The 15,526-nt window shown below is 34.6% G+C and overlaps 1 protein-coding gene across 2 annotated transcripts in view; it reads left to right on the top strand.

Annotated features, from left to right (window-relative positions):
- Nucleotides 1-15,526, top strand: part of TTC29 (tetratricopeptide repeat domain 29) — a 252,291-nt gene that overhangs the window by 28,904 nt on the left and 207,861 nt on the right. For both annotated transcript variants that reach the window (XM_043902567.1, XM_043902568.1), the window contains exon 5: nucleotides 12,186-12,409. In XM_043902567.1, the coding sequence (XP_043758502.1) occupies nucleotides 12,186-12,409 (224 nt within the window). The remainder of the gene's footprint in view (nucleotides 1-12,185; nucleotides 12,410-15,526) is intronic.

Genomic DNA, 15,526 nt, shown 5'->3' with positions numbered 1-15,526 from the left:
TTACATTGCTGAAAAGAGCACGGATAATGTTTTGTTTTCATTTCTAATTCATGTAATTTTCCCTTTGTAATTTAAACATGTTACATTTTTCTTTTAGATACTTGTCGTATTTATAGGCCAATGTACACTATTTTCTTGCCATCATTTTAATAACTATTTATACATTATAAAGGATATATGTTTGGAAGGAACAACATTAGAATATATTATGATAAAGTCACAGGTATAAGGAATTGATTGGTTTACTTTTCCCAAAGAAACCTCCTCATGCAGTTGTTTAATGTGAAAGGTTTTTCTTGAAAAGGTTAAAAAAGTTCTAATCAACTTTTGTACATTATGTAGAACTTCATTTTCTAAACTCTGCAAAAGAAAGTTTCATATTTAATGGGAAATCATGAATTATTCCATTTATTATCTACTTCCTCCTTTCAAAGACATGATCTGGATAAAAGGCGGGGTGAATAATTTCAAAAAAATACAATACATTTTTAATGGGAAGGTGCAAACTACAGATTCTCATGACTATTAGCAAGTGTAGAGGAAACAGAATTTTACTTGCAAAACTCGTCAAACTCTTGCAAAGATAAAATGCATGACATACTTTAGTTAAAAAAAAAAACAGTGAGCTGAAGTTTTCTTTTTAATGCAACTTGTTGTTTTTACTAAGTTTTGTCTTTATATTCTCCAGTTTTCCATCTTTATTAAAGTTTGATTGTTTTCCTCAATATATGTGGAGAATTGATAGTTCTTTTATTTATAAAGATATGAAGATAAATAATTCAAAGAAAAGTTTTAAGTGATATTATCTGCGACAAAATTTCCTAAATAAAAGAATTTCACAAAATTTGAAGAGCAATCACAGAATTGTTTAAAAAAAAAGTGACTCTTGTATGGAGTTTTATATTAATTTAAAAATTACAAATATTAATTTAGACACAAATATGGAGTTGAACTAGCATGCCATGTTTACACATGTGTATAGTCTATTGTTTGTAGCATGAAGCTTATTTTTTGTTTTTCTCCTTTTTTTCTTATTGCCATTTTAATAGGATGTAGAATCTGACAGGATTATATTACTTATTCAGATTTTTTTTTTCAGATTTTTTATCATTATAACTTCATACAGAAGCTACAGTTATTTTTAGGTTTTGTTCTTATGTAACAATATAATCAGTATAAACTGGTTATATAATTATGTTTTCCTGTAGTGGAAAGTTACAATGTAAACTAAAAAACAAGAGTTGGTATGATTTCCTCTCTGTTAGCCAGAGGTGTTTGGATTCAAATGTGATATTTCTGGGTTGAAAATAGTTTCCCTGAAAATTCTTCTTAAACAATGACTTTCTTTTATATCTTTCCTTGTTTGATCTTTGGCTTAAAACATTGTTTCATTAAAAAGTCAAGTTCTTAAAGGGGTTTGCAAATAATAAGACCATCTATAAAAATTATGTGTGTGATTAGTCTCACATAAGGCGGTTTCTTCGGGTGCTTTTTCACTGAACTGCTAAGGAAACACTTTAAAAATGGTGTTTAGGCTTTAGATTTTTTCCGGTAAAGAAAATCTTTCAGTAAAGAAAATGTGTGTGACAGCTACATGGATAAATATTTTAGTAATATTTTATATTGATTGATTAATGAATAGTTTATCTCTTCCTGGTTGATGACGATCACTGTACTTCCAATATTTGATTGAATGGAAATCATTTGAGTAAATCTTTCTTACAGAGTATACACATAAAAAATACCTTTATATTATTAAGGAAATCATTTAATGTCATTTTAAGGATTGCAGTCAGTACTGTTTGCTGAATAACCAGTTTTCCTCTGCTAAAGGGTAATACTCACCATCAAAAATACTGTTTAACATTTATTGATCTCACAAAAGTTACTGCCTTTTGTGCTAAATGCCGGCTGTGACATAACTGAAACTGAGAAATCATCTTTGTTCCATTCTTAACAAACAGTCCATATATCCTAAAATAAAAATCACTCATATTGAAGTGAGTTCTTACTGTGCTGTTGTTGGGAGAATTCTTAGCTGATCAAGTTTTTTAATGTTTTATTTTTTGTTGAAAGAATCCTATATTAGTAATAGTCCCATTGACTATTATTATTACATTTTTAAAAAAAGAATTAAAGGTTAACTTAGGTTAATTAGTTTTTTTCCAAATGGAATTTTTCAATGTACATATACTTTTAAAATGTTGAAAATCCAACTGTGCTAACTTTGATTATTAATAGATGAAAATTTGTGTTTTCCAAAAATGCAAGCAAAAATTGTATATGTAACAGTTTCCTCTGAAGATTCAATTTAGCAAATAGAATTGTTTATAAAATCACAAAAAATTCTGTTCCATAACCTGTTGGGGTTGAAATTTACTTTTTCAGTTATCAAGTACAACCAGCTATAAAATGAATCAAAATCTGAACTGAAACAAAAGTCCTGCTGTATTAATAACTTACATTCTGATTTTTTGCTAACATTTTATGGTGATTAGTTTTTTCAGTTTATACAATTAAAGATGATAACACATTTATTTGAATAGTAATTCTAGTGAAATTTCCAGAAACTATAAACTTATACCTGCATTAGTGATATATCTTTGGAATGAAGCCAACATGTTATTTTTCAGTCTTTATATAAAATTATAGCAATAAAAATGTATTATAATACAATTAAATATAGCACAGTAGATACACTTTCATAATTATTTTTAAATTTTTCTCTTAAAGTAAATATGACCAATCTATTTTACAAAGAAAATCAAGATTGCTTAATGGCTGTGATGTTAAAATTCCGATTACAAGATTAATCACAGCTGCAGTTATCTTATGAGTTATTTGGTTTATTTTGAATATATGTTAAAGGTATGTGTAAGCTACAGTGATTATATTATGTTCATCATATGTTCATTTTCCTTAAAGAAGTTCTCCAAAAATGTGTAGGAGAAATTAATAATAATGTTTATATTAATAACTAAGTCTAATTGTAATATTAATTATAATGATAAATTCTTTTGTCCCAAGCATAACAAATTCTACTTTTTGAGATAGTAACATATGTATTAATACAGTCAAATTAAGTTGTATAGAAAATAAGCAGTGATTACCAAGTTATTTGTGGTTAGTGGACATACTGAGATAGAAAATGAATATGTTTTAGAGAAATCGTAATTTTAAAAGTGCTCTTAACATACATTTAATTTGGATTAATAAAAATGCCTTAATTAGTATGTGTATGTTTCTCTCTAGAATATATTTTTAATTTTTCCAAGCTTAAGAAAGGAATGGTTTGAAAACTGTGAATGTGTGACATGCCACCTGCCCTATTTACATTTTTAACAGTTGAGTATTTGTTAACTGATCCCATAGACAGCTACATGTTTTGCTGTTACCAGATGGATGAGATAGAATGCCATGCATAACTTTACATTTATCTTCTTTGAGTGTCACCTTATTTGCATATCAATTAAAATAATATCTGTATTAAAATGGATAATGAAAGTTATCAAATTTACATGATGTGACTGCAGTTTGCAAAATTTCCAGTAGATGCCCCCAGAGACCAGTCAACTCATTGGAAATCCTTTAATTTAAAAGGAGCCTTTTTTAGATTGAAACTTTTTCTCTAGCTGTATTTTGAAGTACATAGAAAACAAATTAGAAGTCCTAAAAAAAAAAAAATCTCACCTCCAATAGTTTATTGCGCAAAATTACATATGAGTGATAGTCATATATTTGTAATCTGTATTAATCAACTCTAATAATTGTTAAAATCCTACATGTGCAATATTTAGAAAATGCTGTCAGTTTTCATTGTAAAAGCATTCTGTTTAAAGTAAAATCATTTCAAACACAATTTTTTCTTTCTAACTCCTCTGTCTTTATATATTTACATGAGTAAATGAAATGCTATATCCTTGTTTTAGCGTTTTAGAAATAAGTATCCTTTTCACACAAAAAAAACTATAAGACATACCTTTGTAACATATGATTCTTATCAGTGTGTGTGTGTGTGTGAGTCAAGAAACAGATTTGTTCCTCCTTCTAATTATACATAATATCTACCTTCACTGAGAAGTATGGGTAAGAATGGTGACTCACTTTATTCCACAGAAATTATATTAACTGAAGCTATTTAAGTATTAATTTGAGTCAATGTAATTATCCCGTAGGTGATTCTAATAACATTTATCCCTACAATATGAATTTAAGACTGTTATTACTGACACATAGATAACCCAATAGTGACTTATAAATATTAACTTAGTGGAATAAAAGTATTATACTGCCTTTTGATTAGATATAACATATCTTTTGAGTTTATCTTTGTCATATTAAGTAAAAATTTTATGATCTTGTTTTAGAGTATTGAGCTTACTGAACTGCTTTTGAAATATTTTACTGAATGTGAAGCGTCACCTTGATTCAGTATTTCAGTTTGACTTATGAAAATGTTAAATTATATTAATCATAGAATAGTTGATAATGCATTTTAATTTTGAAAATCTATCTAATAGCTAGTATAAATACTTGTAAGTGCAAAGAGAAGAAGATAAATTGGCATTCTTCTCATTGGTGTTTTTCATATTCATACAGTTTTATCCTTTTATATTTGTCTTATGTGTTTGTCAGTGTTACCCTGTTAGACTTTACACCTCTGTGTGGGGATCACGTCTATTCAGTTTGCTTTGCCTGGATGCTACTGATTGTCTGCTGCCTTGTTTTAAGGAAAGGGATTCTCTGTCTGGAAGAGAAAGTGACAGCAGTGTGTTTCCCCAGTCCAGCACCAACATTCATTAACACGGATAAAGAAAATGGCTTTCTTTTTTTTTCCTTTTTTTTAACTGAAGTATATTTGATTTACAATGTTGTGTTAGTTTCAGGTATACGGCAAAGTGATTCACACACACACACACACATATATTTGTTTTGTTTCATTTTCTTTTCCCATAGAGGTTATTACAAATTATCGAGTATAGTTCCTTGTGTTATAGAGTAGGTCCTTGTTGTTTATTCTAAATATAGTAGTGTGTATATGTTACTCCCAAAAGACAATGGCTTTCTAACTGGAGTCATGTCATAATTGTATAATGATGTCAAATTTCTAAACAATCAATACAGGTAACAAAAAAAATGTGTGAAGGAGGAAGAGAAAAGAAAATTAACATTATTTGATATAATTGGAGGCAATGTGGTAAAGTGAAAAAAATTCAGAATTTGTAATCAGAGAAACATGGTTATGAAAGCCACCCCAGCCACTTATGATCATGTATGACTTTGGGCAAGCCAAAACCTCTCTGAAGAGGGTTTCTTTATCTGTAAAAATGGAAGTAGTATTTTTAGAGTTATTGTGTGATTTAGAAATGATGTCTGACACATAGTACATGCTCTATAAATAGAAGCTATTCAGAATGGTTTAAGGCAGAATTTAAAAATGATATAATATCTCCGTGGCTATTTAATAGAAAGCTCTCCATTTCCCAGCATCTTCACACATTCAGCTGCTATAGAGTTATGTCAGATTGTTCAGGTTTACTTTCTTCCAGTATATAGATTTTTTTTTATTGGAGTATAATTGCTTTATAATATTGTGCTAGTTTCTGCTGAACAATGAAGCAAATCAGCAAACATAAAATATGTTTACATATATCTATCCCCTTCATCTTGGACCTCCCTCCTATCCCCTCCCATAAAGGAAAATTTTGTGGTAAATTCAAAATATTTAGAATCTCCATTGAATAATGCATTTAAATAGCAATAAAAACCCATATGAAATGCATGACCACTTAATTCCATTCTTAAAACCACTTTTCTCCAGCTGCATCCCTTAGCCCAGTTGCACCTTAAGTACCTGCAGTGGCAAAGATCTTCCTTAGGATATAGACTTTAGATGTTCTGCATATCTGTGAATGTCACAACTTCTATTTCTATGAATGGCCTCTTTTCTGTCAAGCGGACTCTCCTCAAATTCCATAATATCAAAACTTTCCAGAAATTTTACCAGAATTCTCAGTTTCCATCCATCAGGGTGACTTCAGATCAATGAGATTTTTCTTAGTCTGATACTGAAAAAGGGCATATTCTAATTTAGATAAGTATTTGTTTTAATATATAAATAAAACCCAAGACTAATAACTTCATGTCCAAATGAAAGAAGTAAAATAGTGAATTTGAATTATCTTTTTGTTTCTATTTGCATTTTTAAAAATTCCTTTTTGTAAATCAAGTAAACTTTGCCTGTTATGAAATGTAAAACCTGACAAATTCACATATAATAGTAGAAATTGACAAACATTTTTATTTTCAGATAGCAAATTCATTTTAAAAAACAAAAATTCTTCTGTTTAAAAGAAATGATATGCATTAACTATGAAGGTTTAAATAGGAACCTATTTAGTAAAACATTAATCGCTCTTTCTGGTTCTCAAATATTAGTAATGAGACTTTAACAATGCCATACATGTATGTGTGTATGTGTACACAAATGTATGTGTAAAATAGAGTTGAGGTCAGAATAGTTATGTATGCTTTCTAAATCCATTCTATTTGAAATATTTTTTGCAAAGAATGGTCTTTTTCAAAAAGGTACTAGAAATTTAAAAAATTGATACCAGTTATATATCATGGATGTTTGGAGCTGTCTTGAGTACCAAGACAATCCCTTCTGAATCAGTTCATGTTCTTTGGTCACAGGTGCAGAGACAGAAAGTGACTAAGTAGAGTGGAAATGATTTTATTAGGATATTTGGTAACTAGCTGAATTTAGGGGAAAACCTGGCTCAGAAGAAAAGGAAAAGACATGGGGCACTTGGAAAGGTCTAGGTAGCCAGAACCATTTTCAGCTCTTGTCAGGATGTTGCTGCCAGGTAGATTGAACTTCAGAAACCTTCTACATCTTTGTGTTTCTTGCTTCAAGATTCAGAATGCTGGGAGAGAGGCCAGTGGCTTAATGTGGAGGGAGTCTTTGAAATCAGGTCCCACCAAGATGACACATGATGTGCCATTTCCAAAACGACTTCAGAGAACTGTGGCAGTGGAGCTAGATGCTGAGGGGACCAAAGCCAACCCAGGCACCCTCAGGGAGTGATGTTCTGCATTTCTGTCCCAGCTGGGATGAGCACTGAGATGGCCTCCTGACACGCATTTATTTCCACTGTTTATGTTAGGGGCCCCCAACCCCCAGGCCAGGAACTGGTCCCAGTCCGTGGCCTGTTAGGAACTGGGCCACATAGCAGGAAGTGGGCGGCCGGTGAACGAGCAAGTGAGGCTTCATCTGTATTTACAGCCGTTTCGCATCCCTTGTATCCCCCTGGTCTATGGAAAAATTGTCTTCCACAAAACTGATCCCTAGTGCCAAAAAGGTTGGGGACCACTGTTTTAAACCGATGATCTAATTTTTATTTATTTATAGTTTATACACACACACACATATGTATATTCTTTTTCAGATCCTTTTTCATTATGTTATCACAAGATGTTGAATATGGTTCCCTGTGCTGCACAATAGGTCCCTGTTGCTGATCTATTTTATACGCAGCAGTGTGTATCTATTAATCCCAAACTCCTAATTTATCCCTCCCCTCACCTTCCCTTTTTGATAACCATAAACTTATTCTCTATGTGGCAGTGCTTGTTTGACGCGAGGCTGGATTTCCAGCCCCCTGACCTCTCAGACATTCCCCAAACTATCTTTTGGGTACCTCTTGGATGTCCCCTTCAGGTGCCTCAGACTCAAGTTATCTGAACCCACGCTTATTACCCTTCCCCAAACCTAGTCATCCTTTTGTGTTCCCCTCGTTAGCAAATTGGGCTTCCCAGGTGGTGCAAGTGGTAATGAATCGGCCTGCAGGAGACATAAGAGGCATGGACTCGATCCCTGGGATGCAAAGACCTGGAAGATGGCACCACTCTAGTATTCTTGCCTGAAGAATCCCCATGGACAGAGAAGCTTAGTGGGCTACAGTCCACGGGGTCACAAAGTGTTGGACAAAACTGAAGCAACTTAGCACACACGCATGCCCTTTAGTAAATTACTAACTGCCCACCCCAATACTCTTGTTGTCATCCTAGCTGTTCTCTTTCCATCAGCCCTAACATCCACCCAGTCACCAAGTACTCAGTATTTTTATATCCTGAATGTCTCAAACCCACCTACTTCTGTGTGTCCCTCTGCCTTAACTTCAGTTCAGTCCATGGCCTCTCCTCTCCATGAACACCAGTGTCTCCTGTCTCTCCTCGCTGCTCCCGGTTCTACCCTCCTCCCAGCCATTCTCTTGGATCTAGTGTGAATTTCAGAGTCACAAGATCAAGGATGGTAAATTGAAAGTCTTTATTTTTTTTTATAACTTAATTTTAATTCCTGATCCTAAGCCTTGATTCTCCCTAATGTAAAAATCCAACCTCATCCCTCTTAGGTAAAGTCATCCAATTCAGTGATTTCTCAGGTTATTCAGATTCTGACACTCCTTCCCGTCACCCTGTGTTCCTATATAGAAACAACACAACACTGGTACCAAGAACACAGCACTAATGCCAGGGAGAAAGAAATAAGGTTCCTAGGTTTAGCAAATAAAAATCCAATGTACACTTCAAATTTCAAAAAAAAGAAATTTTTTTTTTGGTCTAAGTATTCCCATGCAACATTCGGGATACACTAATACAAAGAAATCATTTGTGGTTTATCTGATACTCAGATTTTACTGGGTATCCTGCCCAGTTTTATCTGGCAAGCTCAGGAGAGGGGGTTTGTCAGCATTTACTCCCAGGTCTTGATCTAGGACCTTGTGATAGACTCAACTCGCCTGGCATCCATTTCTGCTTTCTTTGCTAACACAATTCCAGTTTTATCTGGGGCCACAACGTGCCTCCAGACATGCAGGACATTTGTTTTTCTAGTCTTTGCAGCCAGGGATGGCCATGTGACACCGTTCTCACCAGTGGAACAAAGTGGGATTCCAATAGCAGTTGCAGGAATAAAAGTATTCCCAATAATAGAGAAAGACACAGCTGATGTCACCCGCCTATCCCATTTCTTCTTGCCTGGAAGGTGGACATGCTATCTGGACTGGGGCAGCCCTCCAGTGACCAAGGACAGGAAGGAAATAATCCCTGAAGCACAGGCCTTGAACTTGCCAGGCCATGGAACCAAGGCTAACAGCTGCCTACCTTTAGGCATCTTGTGCTGTGAGCAGTACAAACTTCTAGTTTTGAAGGCACCATGAGCCGGGTTTTCTCTTCCTTGGAGTTGAATGGGTTCCTAACCTCTGGGGTGCTGCCCCGGGCTCTGTCACTGATGCACTTGATTCATCCTTTCCTGTCAGCTCTCGAAATGTGCTGACCTGACTCTTTCAGTAGCACCCCGGTGCTGCTTACTCACAGAGTTACAGCTGTGTCCCCATTCAGTCCCCAGTGGGCAGCACGTCCGACAGCCTTTTAGCACACATGCCCTTGCTAGGGCCAGTGACATTGTGGCAGACACACCAGCCCTCTCTTCCCATTAACTTTGATGTCACACATGGAGGTCACCAGACAATTTATGGTCTTTGGTCCATACTGTCCAGGGGCCATGGGACATCACGTGGACTGGTTCTGGTTTTCTTCTGCTAATAAACTGGCTGCAGTGACTTTTGCTGCCTTTCCATGCCCTGTGTTGGGGTGGGGGGGTGTGGGCGTGCGTAGGGAGAGACACAACCTGATTCTTCTTACATCTCACGCTTTCCTTCTCCACACTCTCGGCCAGAAGGCAGAAGCAAAAATCTGTGATTGCTTCTCTCTTCTCCATGTCAAATATTTTTGGTCATCAGTTTGACAAGATGGTGGCCTTTGACTTGTGGACCTGGTAATATGGTTTCCTTACTCTCTTTATGGACTAGTCCTGTAACAATAGGTGCCTTGCATTGGCCACTAGGTTGAGGAGGGTTGCAGTTCAGTTGGGAATCCACTTCAAGTAATTTTTCTAATATATTGGGTTGGCCAAAATGTTTGTTTGAGTTTTTCCATGTAGCTTACAGAAAAACCCAAAATAATTTTTTGGCCAACCCAATACAATCTCACTGAGTCATTTCCCAGACTCAAACACTTCTATGACTCTATCCCACTCCTAGCTTGGAGTCCAAACTACTTACTGTACTCTGAGGTCTCCACAATATGGGTTCTGCCCTCCCCCTTTTTTACCTTCCCTTTCCCACTCATCTCCTCATCACTGTGTGTATTTAGTTCCAGAGCAAAGCTGATCCACTGAGTAACAAATTCTGGGTGTATGGCACCTCGGCATTTTTGTTTTGTTTGCTTTTTAAACTCTGTAGGGTGAGTCTGTTGTCAGATTTCATGTTTCTCAGAGAATCTTCACATGCATAATTTTGCTTGGTTCTTAGAAGAATCCTGTGATATAGGTATAGCACAGATAAGTATACATATTTCACAGATGAGAAGAAGTGAAGTCCAGAAAAGTTAGGAAGAAATGGCCTGAACCTCAGGGGTTCTAATTCTAGATTGTCACCACTCCACACTGAAATGCTTATTGATAGTAATATCAAATCTCATCAGTTCTAAATATTTAATTGTCCCCTATTTAAAAATGTAAGGTAATTAGTATAAAGTGATATCATTTGGCCGCTGATTACTTGCTTAGTAGAATAATAACCCCAACACATCTATTATTCCATAGCCCTGTTTATTTCCTATATAGCAGTGTTCATGCTCTGAAATTTTTTATGATTTGTTTACTTATCTGTTCATTGTGTTCTTCTACTAGAATATACACTTCACAAGGGTATTGAATCTATTTGATCTAGAACAGTGCCTGGCACTTAATAGGAAGCTCAATAGCTATTGATTGAATAGATAAATATACTATTCAATTGTTTGAATAGTGTATTTGATCTGCAAGGAGATGAGACCAGTCGATCCTAAAGGAAATCAACCCTGAATATTCATTGGAAGGACTGATGCTGAAGCTGAAACTCCAATGCTTTGGCCACCTAATGCAAAGAGCTGATTCATTAGAAAAGACCCTGATGCTGGGAAAGATTGAAGGTGGGAGGAAAAGAGGATGACAGAGGATGAGATGATTGAATGGGATCACCAATTCAATAGACATGAGATGGTGATGGACAGGGAAGCCTGGAGTGCTGCAGTCCATGGGGTTGCAAAGTGTCAGACATGACTGAGTGACCAAAAAACAACAACAGTCAATTGTCATTTTATCTCTTTGCATATGATTTATTATTGTTAGAAGTGAAGTCATAATCTAACAAGTCATTAACTTAAGCCTAACTGAATATAACTTAAAAAATATATTTAGCAAGAGATATCCATAAACTCTTTCTGCATAAATGAAGAAATGAATGAACCTTCATAACATACAGGGAAACCACTTAATAGAGCTTTGTTGTGACATTCAATGACACATTTAAATTTTGTTTGCCTTACTGGCTTTTTGTGTTGTTTTGGTGGGAGGCTTACTTATTAAGTATTTATGGATATTGTCAGTTGCTGTGGTCTGAGAGTTATGTTCCTAAAATTCATATATTGAAATCCCAGTCCCTGGAAGTGTAGGTAAATGGGGTTTTTAGAAGGTGATTAGGTCATGAGGGTGGGGCACTCATGAATAGCATTAGTGCTGTTATGAAAGAGACCCCAGAGAGTGCTCTAGCTTCTTACATTATGTGAGGACACGACTAGAAAGTTCAGGCTGTGAACCAGGAAGGGCAGCCTTCCTGGAGCCTTGATCTTAGACTTCTGGCCTCCAGAACTGTGAGCAATAAATTTCAGTTGTTTATAAGCTACTCAGTTAGTGGTATTGTGTTGTTGTTCAGTCACTCAGTCAGGTCTGACTCTTTGCGACCCCATGGACTGCACACTCTGCTACATCAGCCCAAATGGACTGAGACATCCGTCAACTAGCTTATTTGTCCTCATCAAAAGGAGCTCAGCTCTGGAACTGATAATATTTATAATGTAATTTCCCTAAAATTACCATATTTAGATAGCTCTTGGCATCTTTCATTAAACTGGAGTTATTCACTTATAAGTGTTTGAGGTCAAGATAGTTTTCAACCCTTTCACTGAGGGAAAAAAAAAAAGAGCCAGCATGATCCAACCTTTAATTATTATAGGACCAAAAAATCAAAAGATTTGAAGGATTAACATAATAAGTTCAGTGTTCTGATTCTTATTCCCAGTTACCGGAACTCGTACAAGAAGAACGTCTGTGTGGACATGCTGCGGGATGGTTATCATAAGTCCTTTACCGAGCTCTTCGCTCTGGCAGAGAAGTGGGATGCCCTGAGGGAGGCTGCGAGGGTCCGATCCCTCTCCTGGGCACAGAGACCCCTGGAAGAGCAGCCCGACAAGCTGGATCACTTCTACTACTACCTGACCAGGGCTGAGACAGCTGAAAGGAAAGGTACGTGGAGGGGTTTGGGGAAGCAGCACTGCAGAAACCAGAGCAGGGAGCCCCTGAGGGCAAGTTCCAAACCGCTGCATACGTGAATTTAAGACAGTAGGACGCCGCAGCACAATTCAACCTAGTCAGCTAAGCGTCTTCACGGAATGAACAGTAGAGAAGAGTGCCCAGACACACGGCCATCCTGGGGATGTCACTCTAAGCCTGGATAGACAATAAATAAATAGCACCTAGTAACATCTCCAGGGCTTCCCAATGTATTAAAATCTTTGGTATTATTAATTATACATCTTTATATAGTTTTTTTTCTTTATACTTAATCTGAATATTGACTTTCACTGAGGAGCCCTTTGCAGAGTATGGTGATTTGCCAGTTATACTTATTTTCTAGTATTTATAGGATGGAATATCCTTAAGATTTCTATCAGAGAATTTTTATTAGTGAATTGTGAGGAGACAGGAAAAGTCTGTAATCCACAGTTATGAATAAAATTGTTAATTTTTTATTTTCCATCACATCATCTCTCATTAATTCCTTTTTTGATATTGTAAAGTTTTCCAGAAGGTCAATATGTTTCAAGTATTAAAGAAAATATTTTTCTCTCTACTACAGTTATACTGATATCATTGTCATAAGTATTTCTTAGTTACATGTTCAAAATTGGTCATTTTATACAATTAAAGAAAGGAAATCCCAAAATTTGGCATATACATTTGGTATCTTCAAAGAATTATCTTCTTCTTTGACTTTTTTGTGTGAAAATACCATAGGACTCAAAAAGAGAAGCTTTAAGTTCCACCATGAAAATGTCTCTATTTCATTGTATAGTATAATACATCAGTGAACTTGGGTGTGCATGTGTGTATATGTAGATAAGAGGTGATTATTTTTATAATGAAAATATTTAACTACAGAATTGACTTTAAAAAGAGTCCTTTGGTGAATTTTAAAATGTGATTTACATATAAGTTCTCAAGAAATTAACTGTTTGAAATTTTAAAATGCTATTGTAAAAAAAGTTATCAGCCCCAAATTCTGAGGTGATATTTACACTGAAAATAGAATTGATCAAGATAAAATTTGCTCATAAGTCATTTTTTTCAAGTTGAATTAATTTGATTCACTAAACATTTTAAATAGAAGCATTCATTTTAGTAGCATAATAGCATAAATTTAGGCCAAATACATCAGTAGTCATAAAGTATCATAAAAGAAACTTATAAGGCATTTTATAATTATAAAGAAACTAGAATGCTAAATAATCTATTTGAAGGTAGAAAACTTTTACTTTATAATACTTTATTTGAAAAAGTAACTATGTTTTATATAAATTAAATGATTTTCCAATCCCTAAAATTTAAAAAGTCCAAGCTTCATAATAGCCAATGTCTTATACACATGTACAAGTGATGAAATATTTTTCTTACTGAGTAGTTTGTCACATGATCATGGTAACTAAGGTTCTATTTGATAAATGGAATAAAATTACTTCTTGCTCAGAACAACTCTTCTGTAGGGTTATTGACTTCAAAATGCTGTGGGTTTTGCCTGGTTAAAATACAAAAAATTAAAATTATTGCAAAAAAACATTATTGGAAATGCATCAGTTGAAGGAAAAGTAAACATTTATATGCTTATTTAAAAACAAATGTGTAATTTTTTCAAATTTAACACATGAACTTTATATGAGAAAAACTATTTAAGATTTAAGAATGTCCTAGAAAGTAGTGCAGGGAATATATACAGAAACTCTTATTAACTTGAATTAATTCTAAATCTTAAATCCCATGTATACCACACACTTAATCTAGAATATAGAAATCTGTTAATAGTTCCTGGATGATTTCACCCCATATGGTTGTGGAATCTGAGACAATTATCTTGAAGCAGCGTCGTATCTCTGAGTATTCTCATTGCTTCTCATTGGAAAGACCATCACTCTAGGGTCACAATGAAGTTCATTTAATCAAAGCTATGGCACTAACAATAGTCATCTCGGGTCAGTTCTGTCTCTTGAGACTCACAGAGCAGAAACCTAGAGTTATTTAAATTATTTTTCAAAATATCACTTTCTGTTTTATAGCAAAGAAGTGTTTAAAGGAAGCCAGTCATTCTTTTTGGATTATTTTCCATTTGTTACAAAGTATTTCTTTGTCCCTGATATCTTTCTTATATGACCCAATATGAATCATCTCTGTACCATCTGTAACATGATTAGGGCCTGGTGCCCCATGGGGCTGAGGAAGAGATGGCAATAATGGTAATGGGTAACCGAATCAATAGATAATTCAAACATTATTTACACTTGACTTTAAATTATTGTCAAGGGTTAAGCAGCAATTTTTTTTCATTAATAACATTTATTTAAGATACCCAAAGTATGTTTTACTCAAGCAGAGTCCCACTGGATGTTTATACAGTTTATGTGAAGAAAAACAAAAGTGAGTGTCTGGGGAAATAAGTTTGAGAAACAACTCTGTGAATTAACATATACATTAAGCAGGTTGGTTTATTGCAGGACTTATCAGAGCCTTTGACATGTTAATGTGTTGTGTGTTTCACCAAAAGAGAGAAATTAGTAGGAGCATTTTCCAAATTCATTTCATCATGAGATCTCCTTTTAAGGTAGCATAGTGAATATTGGTCTAAAGAATAAATCAACAATAAAATTGATTTTCATCTTATTAATATACCTGCTGACAATTTGAAGAAATGTGCAGGCAAGGAGAAAAGGCTGCTTAGGATGTAAAGGGTATAAACCATGTATTTGAATTATTCAGAGGTTCAAAACTTTCCATTTTTCCATACAAGAAAGCTTAGCTGACAAGTAGTCTTTAAATATGTAATCTAAATAGCTTCTAAGCAAAACCAAAAACTTTATCAAATGTTGGAAATGTTTTTCGATTAAATCTTAATTACTGAAAAACAGAAAATTATTTTAGGTTTGCATATATCTTTTTTAAAAGCTCTTTGTATGACGTTTTAAAATGGAAGATATGAAATGTTTTATTTACAGGTTTTAAAAATAGCAGCTCTCTAATCATTATATATATGGGTTCCCTGGTGGCTCAGATGGTAAAGAGTCTGTCTGCGGTGTGGGAGACCAGCGTTCGATC

This window comes from Cervus elaphus, chromosome 5 (genome assembly GCF_910594005.1).
Source record: "Cervus elaphus chromosome 5, mCerEla1.1, whole genome shotgun sequence".
NCBI classification, from domain to species: Eukaryota; Metazoa; Chordata; class Mammalia; order Artiodactyla; family Cervidae; genus Cervus; species Cervus elaphus.
Note: the sequence above shows the minus strand (reverse complement) of the source record. Positions and strands in the feature narration are given on the sequence as shown.